The 15,933-nt window shown below is 42.2% G+C and overlaps 1 protein-coding gene across 3 annotated transcripts in view; it reads left to right on the top strand.

The window, feature by feature from the left end:
• The window catches only part of SORCS1 (sortilin related VPS10 domain containing receptor 1), a 359,672-nt gene extending 344,203 nt beyond the window's left edge, over positions 1-15,469 (top strand). Inside the window, exons 24-28 of one of the 3 annotated variants that reach the window (XR_009557597.2) lie at positions 1,986-2,085; positions 7,215-7,320; positions 7,428-7,588; positions 13,530-13,732; positions 15,261-15,394. Coding sequence is in view for 2 of the 3 variants with exons in the window: in XM_088670638.1 (XP_088526764.1) it covers positions 1,986-2,085; positions 7,215-7,320; positions 13,530-13,732; positions 15,261-15,325 (474 nt within the window). In the remaining variant the exon portion in view is untranslated. Of the gene's footprint in view, positions 1-1,985; positions 2,086-7,214; positions 7,321-7,427; positions 7,589-13,529; positions 13,733-15,260 lie in introns of all 3 variants that reach the window. The other 2 variants (XM_035132751.3, XM_088670638.1) reach the window with 2 other exon arrangements.
• The last annotated feature ends 464 nt before the right edge of the window (positions 15,470-15,933 follow it).

Genomic DNA, 15,933 nt, shown 5'->3' on the forward strand with positions numbered 1-15,933 from the left:
TGATGCCAACAGACATCAGCACACTCAAGGATCCACAGAGTGTTTGCAGTTCGCGTAACAGACCTCGGCAACTCAGCATTTGGCTAATCTACTTTATTTACATATAAACACATACGGAGCACTGCAACATGGCTCCCTCTCTCTCTAGCATCAGACAGCAAAGAGAGAGAACAAAGGACAATAATCCCATTTCACAGAACACAGTCTCTGTCACTTCCCACTCTGTGGCATAAAAACATACACTGTCATGTGATAGACAACAACCCCATGACTGCAGACACAGGGAATGAATCTCCATATATCTCCATATATCCCTCCACTTTGCTCTTCCAAACCCTGCTGGTCTCCAGCAGTGGAGAGCCTCTCCACCACAGATATGATCACTGTACCTGTGGAATCCATGAGTGGAAGCTACCTTCAATCCTCCCTGCACCAATAGCAGCTTCACTGCCCTCATCCACCTTCTGCTCTTCTGCTGGTATGAGTTTCAGGACTTCCGATGGGGTGGTGCTTTTTCTGCTTCATTTAGTATGGCTGCTTTTAGATGAAAATTTGTCATATCATGAGACAGATATGTTTTGATTTCTTCAACAGGAAAGATTGGAGCGAACTGTAGCCCGGAGTAAACCACCAGAAGTCACCAGCCCAGTGTGTGGGGGTGGGGTGGGGTGGGGGTGTAACAATATGTAGCAAAAACTATCCTACATCAAAGTTCCTTCTTTCTCATGCCAAGAAAAGAAAAGTGAAAGGAAATAGAGAAAGGAAAGGAAAGAAACAAGAAAATGACACGAGAGGGGAGAGGGATAACATAACAAAAACTCTAGAATACCATAAAAAGTTTAAAGGAGAAATATTGTCATTTACTTCGCCATTCCAGAAATGAATGAATTTCATTTCTAGAGTCACTAGCCCATCTCTTGTGTTTTGATATTGTCTCAGGATGTGCATCTTCACGCTCTTAGAGCTGGCAATGACAAGGTTCAAGTTCAAATGAGTGTAGGTATAATCCATTTATCTAGGTACAAGTCAAAGCCATTGTAGCATTATCATAACTTTCTCTGTAGCTCAGACCATTGCTATGCGAGTTTTTGGTGTTCTAGCCTGAGCCAGATCTAGGGGAAGTGAGTACTGAACTCAGACAGTCACTAGTGTGAACAAGGTCTTTTCATATCCATGGTGGCAACCCTGATACAGAGCACTGCAATGCCCAGAGGACCCCCCCTTTTTTTGGCTATGTGGTGTTTATTGTGTAAAACCTATGCTTACACATACAGTTCAATACTTTTGAATCAGTTCTCAGTTTAAGATGGCAGCACCCCCATCGTTCTGCCAGGACACTGAGGTCCAGTACCGAGGGCCTTCTGGCGGTTCCCTCGTTGCGAGAAGCCAAGTTGCAGGGAACCAGGCAGAGGGCCTTCTCGGTGGTGGCGCCCGCCCTGTGGAACGCCCTCCCATCAGATGTCAAAGAGAAAAACAGCTACCAGATTTTTAGAAGACATCTGAAGGCAGCCCTGTTTAGGGAGGCTTTTAATGTTTAATAGATTATTTTATTTCATTTTTTCTGTTGGAAGCCGCCCAGAGTGGCTGGGGAAACCCAGCCAGATGGGCGGGGTATAAATAAATTATTATTATTATTATTATTATTATTATTATTATTATTATTATTATTATTCCTCCACTGTTCGTAACAGCCTCGATCACCAACTGGTAATACTTTGGAAAGATACCTCAATCGGACAGCATACATAGATACCCACTTTTTAAAATAATAATAATAATAATAATAATAATAATAATAATAATAATAATAATAGGGGTGAATACAATAGCATCATCTCAAACTGCACTCAGACCTTTTATGCCATTTTCTCTGAAGCATCCATTAACAGTCACTGTGTGACAGAAAACTAAGCCAGGTGGACCATTCTTCTTGTTTTTTGTGATTGTACCCATATTTCATTTTTTACAATAATTTCTTATTCCAGATTTCAGATATATTGCTCCAGAAACTGAACCAAAACGCCATCCAGTTTGATTTAAAGCCTGGGGTCCGAATCCTTGTCCATGCTGCCCATTTAACAGCAGGTTGGTATAGATTCCTAAAAAACCTCTGCCGGTATTGTTAGCGCAGCTTATTATGAATTCTCCAGTGGCGGCAGCACTGTGGAAATGTCTTTTTTCTTCTTCGAATACTTTGTATTTTTATTGCAAGGTCTTGAAAATAGCTCAAGATAATCAATGCTAGACTCAATTTTATGTATGTTTACTTGGAACATCAGGTGTAAGCCTCATTGTGCTCCACAGAGTACTGCTACAAATCGTGGAATGGCTATTTCACTCAGCCCCGTTTTGGCCTCTAAAGAGCACATTGTAGAGGAAGCTGTGGTGCTGTACACAAAGCCCCTGCCTTCAATGTCCCTGCACCCTGAGTGTGCCATTGTATGGTGAAAAAAATTGTACCCCCTATGCTGGATCGAGTTAAAGGCTCACCTGTCCCAGTATCCTGTTCTTGCAGTGGCCAGTCAAGTGCCTTCAGGTATCTTGCAAGCAGCATATAAGCACCACAGCACTCTCTCCTCTTGTGATTGGCATCAATTCAGAGGCATGGAGGTAGCTAGGTTTTATTTTGTCATAAAAGGTTTAGGTGTGGCATGCCCTCCCATGGGAGTTTTGTGGCCTCATTTACAAGGCACATGGCAGCTGCTGTAACAGTTCTAAGCAGATATAGAGAGAGAAGTTAAAAAGCAGTCCTTGGAGCACATTGTAAAATGTAAGTAAGATAATGTTGTGCGTCAGGTTTTTTTTTTAGATGGGACAGAATGGTCTTTGTACCAGTCATGTATGTAACTGAAACAGACAACTTAAACCAATCTCTCAACCCTCCATTGTCAGTATCTAAAATAAGCAACATTTTAATGCCTCTTTGCAAGTTGGAATTTGAATAAATGTGGGGAAATAATCTGTCAAATTCAAAATTCAGACACTTTTCATTTTAACCTTAATGATAATGATGGCAATGCTGAGTTTTCCCCCTTTCTCATTTTCCATTCCTTGCCGGCTAATTAGTAAAATCATAGATTAAGTGCAAGTGCAAATCAGCTGAGCCTTGTTTACAGGATTGTGACATTCTTGTTTCCTAAACTGCTACAGATTTGATGCCATTTTCCTCAAGATACCTTTAAAAATCTATCAACACAAACTCATTTGTCATTATTCCCCAATAAATCTAATATTATTTAAAGTGTTTAAGCTGGATTTTAAGTATTATTTGCTAACTCTGTGATCTTCAATGTTTCATGCGCAAAGAAAGCCATTGTTTTCATGTGTGCAAACCCTGTTGGTTTAAATGGGAAATGCACATGTAAACTGAATAAAATGGCACTTTTACTTGGCTAGCTTTTATTAACAAATTCCACGGCAGCATTATTGTTAGCGATTCTATGTCTACTCTGTATCAACATTAGTTCAGGACTCCTTTTGCTGTTGTGGCTCCTATAAGATGCATATTTCGTCCCAAGAACTGTTTGTGAAACGTGAATTTACATGTCAGTCAAAATAATAACTTGACCGGTTCAGCCAAAATGCATTCTACATCAAGATAATGAAGTTCATGCCATAGTTTACATTTATGAGTCCCACTGGCTATGTCCCTAGGCTGGCTGCAACAGTTCTTCAAGGTTTCAGACTGCAAACACTCCCAGCCCAACCTGGAGATGTTGGGGATTGATCCTGAGACCTTTTGCATAGAAAGCATGTGCTCTGCCGCTGAGCATGGACAGCAGTGAGCTCCCACCTCTCCGGCGCTGACACAGCGCCTAGGAGATCAGAAGCTTTTGCTTTCATTTTTGTCCACACCTCTGCTTGCTCACAGAACATCCAATTGCCATTTGTTCTGACTGAGCACTAAAGAGCAGTTTTCTCCGAAGCAAGAGGAAGTGTGGATAAACCATAATTGTGGCTACTCATTGTGACCAAAGTTGGAGAAAGTGGTTAGTGTTAACTGATTTAGGAAAAGAAGCCCCCTTGAACCACGGTCCTGGCATATATTTTTTTGCCTAAAATCATGCTTGGTTGAAAAAGGAAGCAAACACTTTTAATCTCTTCCTGGCTCCACAGGACGAGTGGGGAACAGGAGTGCATGAACAGAAATTAGGCGTATGTTTTGCTATTCATTTCATGTTAGTTAAAAGGTGAAAGCTGATTTGATGCACTGTTTAATCCAGCCTCTTCCCTGTTTCACTGAAGCCTAGATTTCACTTTATCCACTGTAGAAGGAGAGTAGGGTTTTATCAACTGGCCTTCCCCGGATAATCTGCATCCAAAACCCTCATCCCATCAGTTTTCTGCTAATATACACATTTTCTTCCAATATATGCATCTTGCTTGCCTTCTACAAATGGCATTGGTCCATTTGCCATTTCCACCACGATTTCTAATACCTTAATCAGTCATTCTGTAATGGTGGGTAGAGCTGCACTTTCTCAGTATCTGGCTAATACTTCCTTGGCAGCATTTAAGAGACTTATAATTAAGATTTTTCACATAAATATTGGATCCCATTAGCCTAAATATTTAACAAACAAACAGAAATACAATTTAGGGCTGGATGTCACAAATGTATTTACAATTTAAATACAGCTAGAGCAAACTACTTTCATAAATTTAATGCTTTCCACTCTTGCCTAGCCTTTCCCAACCTAGGGTCCTCCCAATATTTCTGGATTACATACCCCATCATTCCTTACCATGGACCATGCTGTCTGCAGCTGGTGGGTGTTGGAGTGTAAGTCTACTTTTAATCACAAGGCAATGGGCTCCTGCTATTTGTATGAGGATCCCTTTTGAGTAAAATTTCACTTGCCTGTGTGAGAAAGGGTCTTTGCACAGAGCTCTGGGAATAGTGCATGCAGAGAGCAGCATCATTCTTTTAAAGGGCATAAGGAACAATTCACTGTTTAAAGCATTTCTTAAGCCAGATTTACTAATAGCTTCTCTTGGGATCATGGCTGTGTGCTCCTCTATCCAATTAGCAGCACAGCAAATATCTGCATGTCCTCTTTATAAGTGTGAAAAAACCACAGGAGGTGAAGAAAAATGCCTAACTCCTGTCACTACTGAATTAAAAGTGTCCTCTAAATAGGCAGCTGTCACCTTTTCAATGGACTGATTTCTTTCTTTAAAAAAACAAAAACAAAAAACCAGCTAGTCAAATGAAATCGTCGTTTTGTATTTCCAGTTGCCTAAATTATCCAGAACGACCAGGGAATTTGGGTTTATTCCACATTCCAATCTACCCCACCCCAACCTCATCCTCCCCCCCCCATCCAGAAAAATTCAGAAGCCCATTTATTCAAGATTACCAAGTTTATTCTTAGAATGTTTATTCAAAAGCATGAAGAGTGAATATAAATGTCTCAGGACTTATAATACTTGCCTCGAAAACAAAATGAACATTCTGAGCTCCAAATTCTTATCTGTCTTGGAATTTTAATCTGAGCTGGGGAAGAATTGCCTTCTTAGCCCATTTCAACTACATTTTCTGTGTTTTATTTGGGTGCTGGTGCACAGTATGCTAGATATCAGAGTAGTGAGGTCTCTCTCTTCCCTTCTCTACCAGAGCACAAGCACATTAATGTGGAGGCAGAGGGAACAGAGAGAATTTGGGGGATTTGCCTCTTGTTTTCTCAAAGAATATTCCATCCAAATAAAAATGAAGTGAAAAATTAAGTATTTGAACTATCTGTAAATAAAACGAAGTGCCACCTCCACGCTCAGCAGGCAACTTTATCACATATGGCAATATGTTTCCACATTTGAATTTTACATGATACCTGTCTATTGCATGATCTGGTCAGAGATGCATTCAGATTTGACCTTGGATATAGTAGTAAATTTCCCCCATTTATTCGCAGTTTCTACCAACTAGTTAGGACTTGTAAAGGCACAGGTCAGATTCAAAATCCTCTTAACAATAGCATACTTTTGTTCATGGTTTGGGGGAAACTGAAGGGGAGGGGAGGCATTTTGTGAGGACAGGCTGTTCTCTTTGGCAGATTTGCAGAGCAGTATGCAAAGCTGCCAGCTATTTGGAATGAGTACATTCTGCTTTTCTGACATTGCCAGTCCTTAGTCAGCCTTTGAGACCACATACCACTGCATGGATTGGTCCAGATACTACTATGTTTTGGATTGGAATTGTGCAAGCACAAGTCCTAGATCGGGCATCCCCAAACTTCGGCCCTCCATGTGTTTTGGACTACAATTCCCATCATCCCTGACCACTGGTCCTGTTAGCTAGGGATCATGGGAGTTGTAGGCCAAAACATCTGGAGGGCTGCAGTTTGGGGATGCCTGTCCTAGATGCTCAGTGGAGGTTCTGTGATTTTCAGTTCACATGACATTGTACGTTTCTGCTGAATACAGTACAGCCCTCTGGATGAGAAATTTGGAAACATCAAAGGCGGCTGTCCAGAAAAAGGGTGATAGTCACTTTGCAGTTTCTGCGTAGGCTTATTTGGTGGTGTGTGTATCGTTTTATACCTCCACTAGTGTATTTCAGCCCGTTCAATAACGGGCGCTAGAATATCCTGGGGTTCAGAGAAGCGCTTGCGCAGCGCTTCTCCGAACCCTGGGACCTGTCCTTGCTGTCGGCGGCAGGAGGACAGGAACGAAGGAGAAGAAAGCACTGCTTTCTCCTCCTCCGTTCCTCTCCCCAAGCCGCGGACAGGAAGGAGGCATCCCGGGGTTCTCCGAACCCCGGGACCTGTCCTTGCTGGACGCACACACGTGCACGCTCCCCCCTGCCAACGCTCAGTCCAGCCAGGAGCGGCGGTTGACAGCCGCAGGGAAACGGTAGGTGTGGGGGGGAGAGCGTGTGTGTGTGTGCGTCCAGTCTCTGCTGTCCAATCCCTGTGTCCCTGGGGCCCATGCGCAGTAACCCAGGGACACACGGGACAACTGGACACAGGGACACTTGGACTTTATTATATAGGATTAACTGATCCCCAAAGAAGTGGTTTCCAAATGGAGGACCAAGAACAACTGTGTCTATTGGGAGAGGTTTGTGAATGGGCTGTCAAAACACGTAACAACAAAGAAGGGCAGATTTCTAAATCCAAAGCATAGTAAACACAAATAAACACACCCTCTAGTTAGAAAGCCTTCTCGGAACATTTGGGACCTAATGATCTAAACTTTTCTTTAACTTTTTACAGCCCCACTCATAGATGTCACACCTAGCCACAGTGGTTCAGCCATGCTGATGCTGCTCTCCGTGGTATTTGTGGGATTGGCAGTATTTGTAATCTACAAATTCAAAAGGTATGACTCCTTCCTTCTTTCCCTGCCATTCTTCTGTCAGGTGTGAAAACATAATGCAAAGAGCACCTTAGCATACACACCAATTATGGTTTCTGTTAATGTTTTAGGAAGATTCCGGGCATTAATGTTTATGCACAGATGCAGAATGAGAAAGATCAAGAGATGGTCAGTCCAGGCAGTCAAAGTGAAAGCATGCCTAATGTCCCTCAAAGGGAGCTGATGACCCCAGAACAACTAGTAGATGAGAAGTTGGATACCCAGCCCATAGGTAAATAAACTACAGCAGCCAATAATTAGTCAAAGTCTGCATTCTCATTGGCTATATCTATTCTGAGTCTTCCAACCTCCTCTGCTAAAACACTCACTGTTCCCACTGCTCTGTTAATCTCTCTCTAAATTGGTCTAAACTAACTCCAAGATCTTTACTTCTCCTCTTCTATTTATTGAATAAGAAAATCCACAGTGAAGTGTGGTCTTCACTATAATCACTCTCTCTGCAGTTGTTCAGGGTTATGAAAACAAGAAAGTTGTGTGATCAGGAAAATGTTTATGAGTTTCTGGCTCACAGTTCCTGCCATGAAGTTTACCTGTAGCTATGAAGCTGTGCGATAGTTACTGGGAAAGTGCAAACTCCTCCTCGCTAGTCTCCCAACAAATTGCAAAGCACTATCATGTCTGCATGATAGATTTTAATTACTGTTATTCCATCCCACGTTTTAGAGCAAGCCCCTATAAAACATTAGAAACAGCAGAGCCTCAGATAAAATGTGCTTTCAAAATATCTTCCCATGAATAGTCACTCTGACATGGCCTACCTACATTGAAGGTAGGAAGCAGTCTGGCAAAGGATGCATAGAGACATATCACTTTCAGTTTTGCCATCTCCCATTAGTGTAGTCTATCTATCTGTTGAGAAAGGAAGAAAAAATAGATTGAGGATGTGCTTTGCTAACAATGTTATCCAAAAGTAGCCTTGATGTGGTCTGGGAGATTTCAGTGCTACTTCAAGAAAACTGATAATACTGCAATTATTATTTGGTGCTACAGTGTTTGTGTTCCTTGGCTTGGTTTAATACGACAGACTGCAGACCACACTTTTGGTAGCAGTCCTCAGTTAACTCAGTTGGTTTTGGCAGGATCTCATTGGAAATGTCTTCAAGGATAACAGCCTGAGGATTGCAGTCGAAAGGGAAAGCAAACAAGATGCATGTATGTAAAGTTCTGCAGGAACTGGTTACGTTCACCAAACATTAAATTGTTGCAGGGCACATAGAATCATGTGAGTTACCAATCATCCTAGTATTTGATCATGTGGCAAGGAGATTCTTGCCTCATGCTTGTGCCTGAGCAGAAATCTGGGAAAGTCAGTGCAGGAGAAAGTCATCCTCACCAGCTGGACACAGGCTAAAGAGGAATCCTCCCACAAGTAGCTGCATGCTCAGAGGAATATAGGAAGATGCCTTCTACTTAGTCAGAGTCCATTGGGTTATATAACCTAGTATTCTTTGCTCATACTGGCAGCAGAAAAGATCCTTCCCATCACATGCTCCCTGAGCTTTAAAAACAAAACAAAGCAAAAAAATACAAGAGACACCAGGGATTGACCTTGTGCACACAAAGCGCATGGTGCAGCCCCTTCCCAAGGGGCTGTACATTGTCACTTGGAACATTGTGGTTGCTATGCACCATCTGATTACCTTTTTTTTTTTACTAAATTGTATTCCTCTCATTCTTAAATATTATATGGCTTTCTGGGTTGAGCATGCTATTTTTGATTTGCTGTTCCTGCCTGATAGACAATTTGAGCATGATAGTTATCTGCCTTGTCTACATGTTCTCGTTCTCTCTCTCTCCCTCTCTCTCTCTCTCTCTCTCAACCTCCCCCCCCCATCTCTCTGTCTCTTTCCTCTGCACTCTGTAACCTAGATTATATATATTTTGTTGGACAATGTTAAATATGTAACAGTCCCTCAGTGCAGGGATTTAAACTTGATGACCTCTGTTTCCTTTTCAGTCAAATGATTCTATGAATAACTTGAAAATGCTACATTCTTGTTGCCTGAAAGTCTTCATAATTAAAATATGTTGCAAGATGCAAAGTTCATTTCTGCCTGGTTTTATAAGTTACCTGATGGTACAATTGTTGTGGATATCCAAATAAAAAGGCATATTTTAAATGCCATTCTGTACGATGCAGAAATCATTTAAAATGCAATAGCTGAATTTAATGGAATAATGACATTGCCTTCAATGAACTAGGGCTGTTTTAAATTGAAATGCTACAGCTTTACTTCCCCCCACTGGTTTTCTTTTGTATTCTATGCAATGCACTATGAGGGTTCGGGTTCTGGCAGGAAAGCCAACCCTTTCCTTCTAGGATGACCACAAAACCACATAAGAGAAGGACAACAGAATCTGTGGTAGTAAGGTTATCCATCTTTCAATTGATGCCGATCTTGTGCTTTAATACTCAGATATAAAGTAGGATAAGTTTCCCCATCGCTTCATGCCAGTGCAACAGACTTCTGCTTGTGCAATGAAACATCTCCATCCTCTCTTCTTCCCTGCAGCTGCCTGCACATCCTCAAAAATACATGTGATTGAGGGACTCCTCCCCACACCCAAATTGATGCTTTTGTGGGCACACAGGGAGAGGAGAGGAAGGGGAAGTCTCCTTGTATGAGCAGAATGCCATTCAAATGTCACCATCACCACCACCACCACCATCAGTTACAGTTCTATCCCATCTTTCCTTCAAGGAGTTCAAAGTGGCATACAGTGGTACCTCGTGTTACGTACCATCCTCCTTACGAACGCTTCGGGTTACGCACTCTGCTAACCCGGAAGTAGATGCCCCTTGTTGAGAACTTTGCCCTGGGATGCGAGCGGAAGTCACACTCCTGCAGCACGGCAGCAGCGGAATGCACCATTAGCAAAAGTGTGCCTCATGTTATGAGCAGTTTCGGCTTAAGAATGGACCTCCAGAACGGATTAAGTACGTAACACGAGGTACCACTGTACCTTCTCATTTTGTCCTCATAACAACCCTGAGAGGTAAGTTAGGCTGAAAGGCAGTGACTGACCCAAGGTGACCCAGGGAGCTTCTTGGCCAAGTGGGGATTCAAACCATGGTCTCCTAGGTCCTAGTATGATATTCAAACCACCACACTATAGAACCGTATATGTTCAGCTGCACAAGAGCAAACTGAGCAATTTCCCCCCATCATTTCCATTGATACAAATGTAATAAGCACAGAGTTCACATAATAGTTTTTAAATTACAGCTCAATCATACCAACCTAATAGCTTTAAAACAGTAAAAAATGCACTATAAAACTAACAGAAATTCTCTTTTGCTTTCATATACAAATGTTCTATCAGTTACATGAGTTCCAGAGAACTTGGGAGACCTTTTATAATTCTGCATTGCAGCCTGCAATATTTGCTCTAAACTCCAAGCAAATCCTGATTATTTCAAATTACAGGCTTGTAGTGCTATGCCCACTTTCCTGAGAATAAGCCCCTTCGGTCAGTTGGGTATGTGTCTGTATAGATGTGTGTAGCTATTAGTGTCAGTGCTAATATATACCAGAGCTATCTTGTCCTTTTTATATCAACATCTTTCATGGGGATGGGGGACCACTGAGAAAAATCTGGCTGTAACTCAGTGAAGTTGTTTTCACAAATCCATGAACACATATTTACATTCATCATGGGGCATTTCCTTCCATCCCTCTCATTATCACCTTCCCATCCAACTCTTTGTTTATTCATAAGCCACTTTTAAAGCTCTAGGGTTCATGGATTCAAAAGCACAGCAAAAGAAATTCTTGAATTCTGAATTCTGAAAATTAATAAGATGACGAGCAAAACAATGAGCGAAACTCAGAAAATCATGAATTGGGCATCGGAAGATCAGAACATGAGCAGCAAAACGCTACAAATATTTGACCCAAGAGTGGCAGAAATGCTGTGACATGAATGAGAGGAGATATGAAGCAGCTGGAAGAATCAATACAAATGCTAAGATAAAAATGGGATCCAGGGAGAAAATTTCACCATTAGTCAAAATGTGATCGAAAAGCAGGGGAATTGACTAGCAGATGGACAGCAACCAAACAACAATTCATAGGAAAGAAAGGAGAAATAGCATTAATATTAAATGAAGGCAAGGAATGAGAAGACAAAGAGATGATGAGCAAAGGGAAAGCATAAAGCCAACTTTGCTGTGAAAGTCTTCATGGCCAATTGAATGAGAAAACATGAAGCCTCTCAAAAGAAATAGCAGCAGGAGTCTTGCAAAGAGAGTGCATACGTGGAAGAGCTGAAAGGAAAAGCACATGAATAAGAGCAATCTTATTACACATAGAACTGCATCTCAAGAGACTATGCAAAAGGAAATGAGAAAGAGAAGAATGGCAGGGACTGTGGATGCAGTTAGGTCAGGCTAAGCAGGGTGCTGGTTTCTGAGAAGTCTACCTAACTAAAAAATGGAGATGATTTTTGAGGAGACGTGGAGCTGAAGTTGGGGTGGCAAACCAGTGGTCTTCCAGATATTGTTGGACTACGGCTCGCTTCTTCCCTGACCAGGCTGGCTGGGGCTGAAGAAGAAAATGTGTGCAAAGGGAAAGAAATTCTGCTCAACAGACTTAGGCTGCATTCACACAACACTTGATTCCATTTTTTCCTGACATTTTCTTACTTGATAATTTCCATGTTTATTGTTACCTTTCATATTCAAAAACATCTTTCTGGAAATCTAGCTGAATCTTGTGGAGGTTTAGCACTCATTTCTGTGTTAATTGCCTCCAGAAAAATCCCTTTGTGACCACGTTAACCGAGAGAATTGTGAGATGAAATTTGGTGTGGTATGCTGGGGTGCAGTTGTTTCCCATCAAAGTCATGGGTGAATCATGAAGGAACAGAAGCAGATAAGCACATGAAAGGTGGCACCATATCTAATGATGTCTACTATTGAGTCATGCCATGCCCACTGGCACATGAATCAAATTTAGCAGGACATGTTGGTATATCAATCAAAAAGCCACAGTTCCATCTCACAACAGGCGATGCAGTGTAAAAGGACTATTGAAAACCAAGACCGACGTCTTAGCATTATAACCAGGAAAACTAATGCAATATTCCCCATGCCTGAATTCAACCTTAGTATCAAACAATGACCTAGCAAGAGTGACTGCTTGCGTTCAGCCCATCACCTCCATCAGCAAGTGTGAATCACCTGAGTTCAGTTATATTCCAATACCTAAATTTCAAGTTCTACATTGTTAGAAAAGCCTGAGCTGACATATCCCTTGAACAGTACATTTGGCTTTCTTGGCCTTCAGCATTGAACCCTATTCCACATGGAACCCTATTCTACATGACAGCCATATGTCAAGAATGCTTTGATGGTGTTTCCTGCTTGGCAAGGGGTTGGACTGGATGGCCCTTGTGGTCTCTTTCAACTCTATTATTCTATGATTCTATGATTCATACTTGGAGAATTCTAAAGGCACGGAATGTAAGTCATGAGAAGGTAGAGATGCAATAATCTATCCAGAAAACTACCTTTTAAATGGATCGTAAGGAGTAAGGAACGGGACGTGGGTGGCGCTGTGGTCTAAAACACAGAGCCTAGGGCTTGCCGATCGGAAGGTCGGCAGTTCAAATCCCTGTGATGGGGTGAGCTCCCATTGTTCAGTCCCAGCTCCTGCCCACCTAGCAGTTCGAAAGCACATCAAAGTGCAAGTAGATAAATAGGTATCGCTCTGGCGGGAAGGTAAACGGCATTTCCATGTGCTGCTCTGGTTCGCCAGAAGTGGCTTAGTCATGCTGGCCACATGACCTGGAAGCTGTCTGCAGACAAATGCCGGCTCCCTCGGCCTATAGAGCAAGATGAGCGCGCAACCCCAGAGTCATCTGCGACTGGACCTATTTAATGGTCAGGAGTACCTTTACCTTTACCTTTAAGGAGTAAGGAACAGAGCAAGGCCTGCCAGAAGCAAGGAAAGAGGCACATTTTGACAATTCTATAAATAGAAGATTATTTCTAAGTACACAGTTTGTGATTAAATGCATGCAAAATGTGTTCTCTTATTATAATTGTGTGGTTTTTATTATTAATCAGCTTCCCTCCCTCCCCCTCTCCTTGCCCTTGTGGTACTGTGCTTTTAATGAATCTAACTGATTCTAGCTGGGGTTATTTGTAGGGTTGCCAGATTTCCAAAGACCAATTCTTGTACACAAGAGGCTATTGGGAGGAAAAATTCCTGGACATCCTGGACGCCAACCAACGAGCGTGAGCAGACTGCCAAGGACTGCCCAGAGTCCAGGACCAGACAGTGCATAGACTGTTGCCCTACTGATGAGCATGCTGGCGGTCAGATGTACGAGGAGCGCTCGTCAGGCGCAGGTGCGCTGGGTTGCTGACCTGCTGATTAGTAGACTGGCGGTCAGCAGAGTGGAAGGGGGGCTGGGGGGGGCTGTCTGCTGCAGGCAAATACCGAAGCATCAGTATGGAGAAGCGAGTGGGCAGATGGAGCCCTTTCAGAGCTGCCAGTCACAAGGCTCAACTATGAGGACACTGCAGAAAGCAGGCAGTTCTTCTATGTCCAAAGCAATCATGGATATCTGGCAACCCTATTTTGGATCTAGCCTTGGCTTCATATGAGCCAATGCTTACCAGGGCTCAGCCTGAGAGCATTTCATGATGCCAGGCTCAGCTTTGGACGCTGTCAACTAAAAAGAGCTAGAGTGCATCTCTTGAGCATGTGAGGGTTGTCTCTCGCTCCACACTTAGTTATCACAGCCAGTCTCAGTCTGGGATTAAGGTTGCTTCTTAGTGAATCATTAGAAGTAAATGAACATCTCCACTCAGACAGAAGAACGATTTTCTTAATCTGGGGGAGAAGATGTCAGAGAGTCTATTTGGCTTTGATAGTATTCTAGCTGGTCATCTGAAGTTGCTCATTTTACGCAAGGCTCCGGTTAAGGGCCCCTTGTGGACAGATTAGGTAGAATATAATTTTGTCAAATAAATAAAGCCAACAGGTGCTGCCAATATACAGTGGTACCTCGACTTACGAATTCAATGCGTTCCGAACGCACATTCATAAGTCGAAAAAAAATGTAAGTCAAATCCCATAGGAATGCATTGGGAGAAAAAAATTGTAAGTCGAAGCAACCCCATCTAAAAATTCGTAAGTTGAAAAAATAATATCTAAACAGCATCCAAGATGACAGATGGAGCTCCGTTCGTAAATCAAAACATTTGTAAGTCGAGTCATTCGTAAGTCGAGGTACCACTGTAGTTTAACATATCCTTATGGAGGATGGATAAGATGTCCTCCATTCGGTAATGTTTCTGTGAGTAGCCAAGAAAACTTGGAGGGACAGAAAGTCAGCACTATCCTTAGTGCATAGCCCTCCCTATTTCTCTTTCATGGCAACTGGTTCTGCTGGAGGGCTTTGGATATTCCCAGAGATAAGGAGTTTTATAGCAGAATGAGAGCCTCTGGTGCTCTTTCTTTAAAAATTAACCACTGGGTATGAAAACTGATTCAGTTCACATCTGACAGTCACTGGGTGGGAACACACTCCACAAAGACAAATGCACCGGCAGATTGTCAGATCTCTGACACCTTGTATTTCATTTCAAATGCCATTAAAAGCATTGTGCTGCTTCTCAGAGGAGACACAGCTAGTCCCATTCCTCCTCTCCCTCACCTGCCGCTCCATAATTTGACATGGTTAAGTCATATTCATTAGTACAGGAACAAGACGTTACAGTCTGCCTTCTAAATGACAAGCAGATATTCTGGGTGCATGGTGTGTTAGGAAGAAACAATTAAATCCAAAGACAATTGACATGATATTGAGAGACTTTCTGCTCCTGCTCGCTTTGCTAACTCTCCTTTTGTTTTTGTTTTTCTCTGCCGCAGGAAGTATTTCCACAGTTGCTGAGACACAAAGCACAAAAGAAATACCTACCTGTATAAATGTTTGAAACAAGGACACCGGTCTATCTCTGTCCCCTTCACCCTGATATATATATATGTATAAAAAGAAAAAAAAGGAAACCAATCACTGCTTTTGGACTTTTTGATTCTTCTGAAGACAAATGGGGTTTTTAGCTTTAAGCCTGTGCATGTGGATGTCATTTGGATAACATATTGGGAACTGCAGTGTACAGGTGCTCTATTTTAATGGAGTAAAAGAGGAAGGGAAAAAACACTTCCTCTTAATCCTCTTCTCTCTTCTTTTCTAATCAAGGTTTAATTTGTAAGTGATTCATAATGAATATAGGCCAAGAACGTGCATGGGGTCTTTGTGGGAGGGGGTGGAAGTTCCTGACTTTCGGTATAACTTATGCTTTTAGCACTGCAAGATTGTAGGTGGATTTGCCACTCCAGCCTACATTCCTGCACCTGCAATCCTATACACACGGACTTAGAAGTAAGCCCCACTGAACTCAATGAGGCTTTCTACTGAGTAGACATGCATAGGAATGCAGTGTCAAATACTCACAAAAATCTGCACTAGAGTTTGATGGCATCACAATGTTCTTATGGGGGGTTGTTTATGTTTTTCAGATGTCTCTGTTTGGACTTTTAC

This window comes from Zootoca vivipara, chromosome 5, assembly GCF_965207765.1.
Source record: "Zootoca vivipara chromosome 5, rZooViv2.hap1.1, whole genome shotgun sequence".
Taxonomy (NCBI): Eukaryota; Metazoa; Chordata; class Lepidosauria; order Squamata; family Lacertidae; genus Zootoca; species Zootoca vivipara.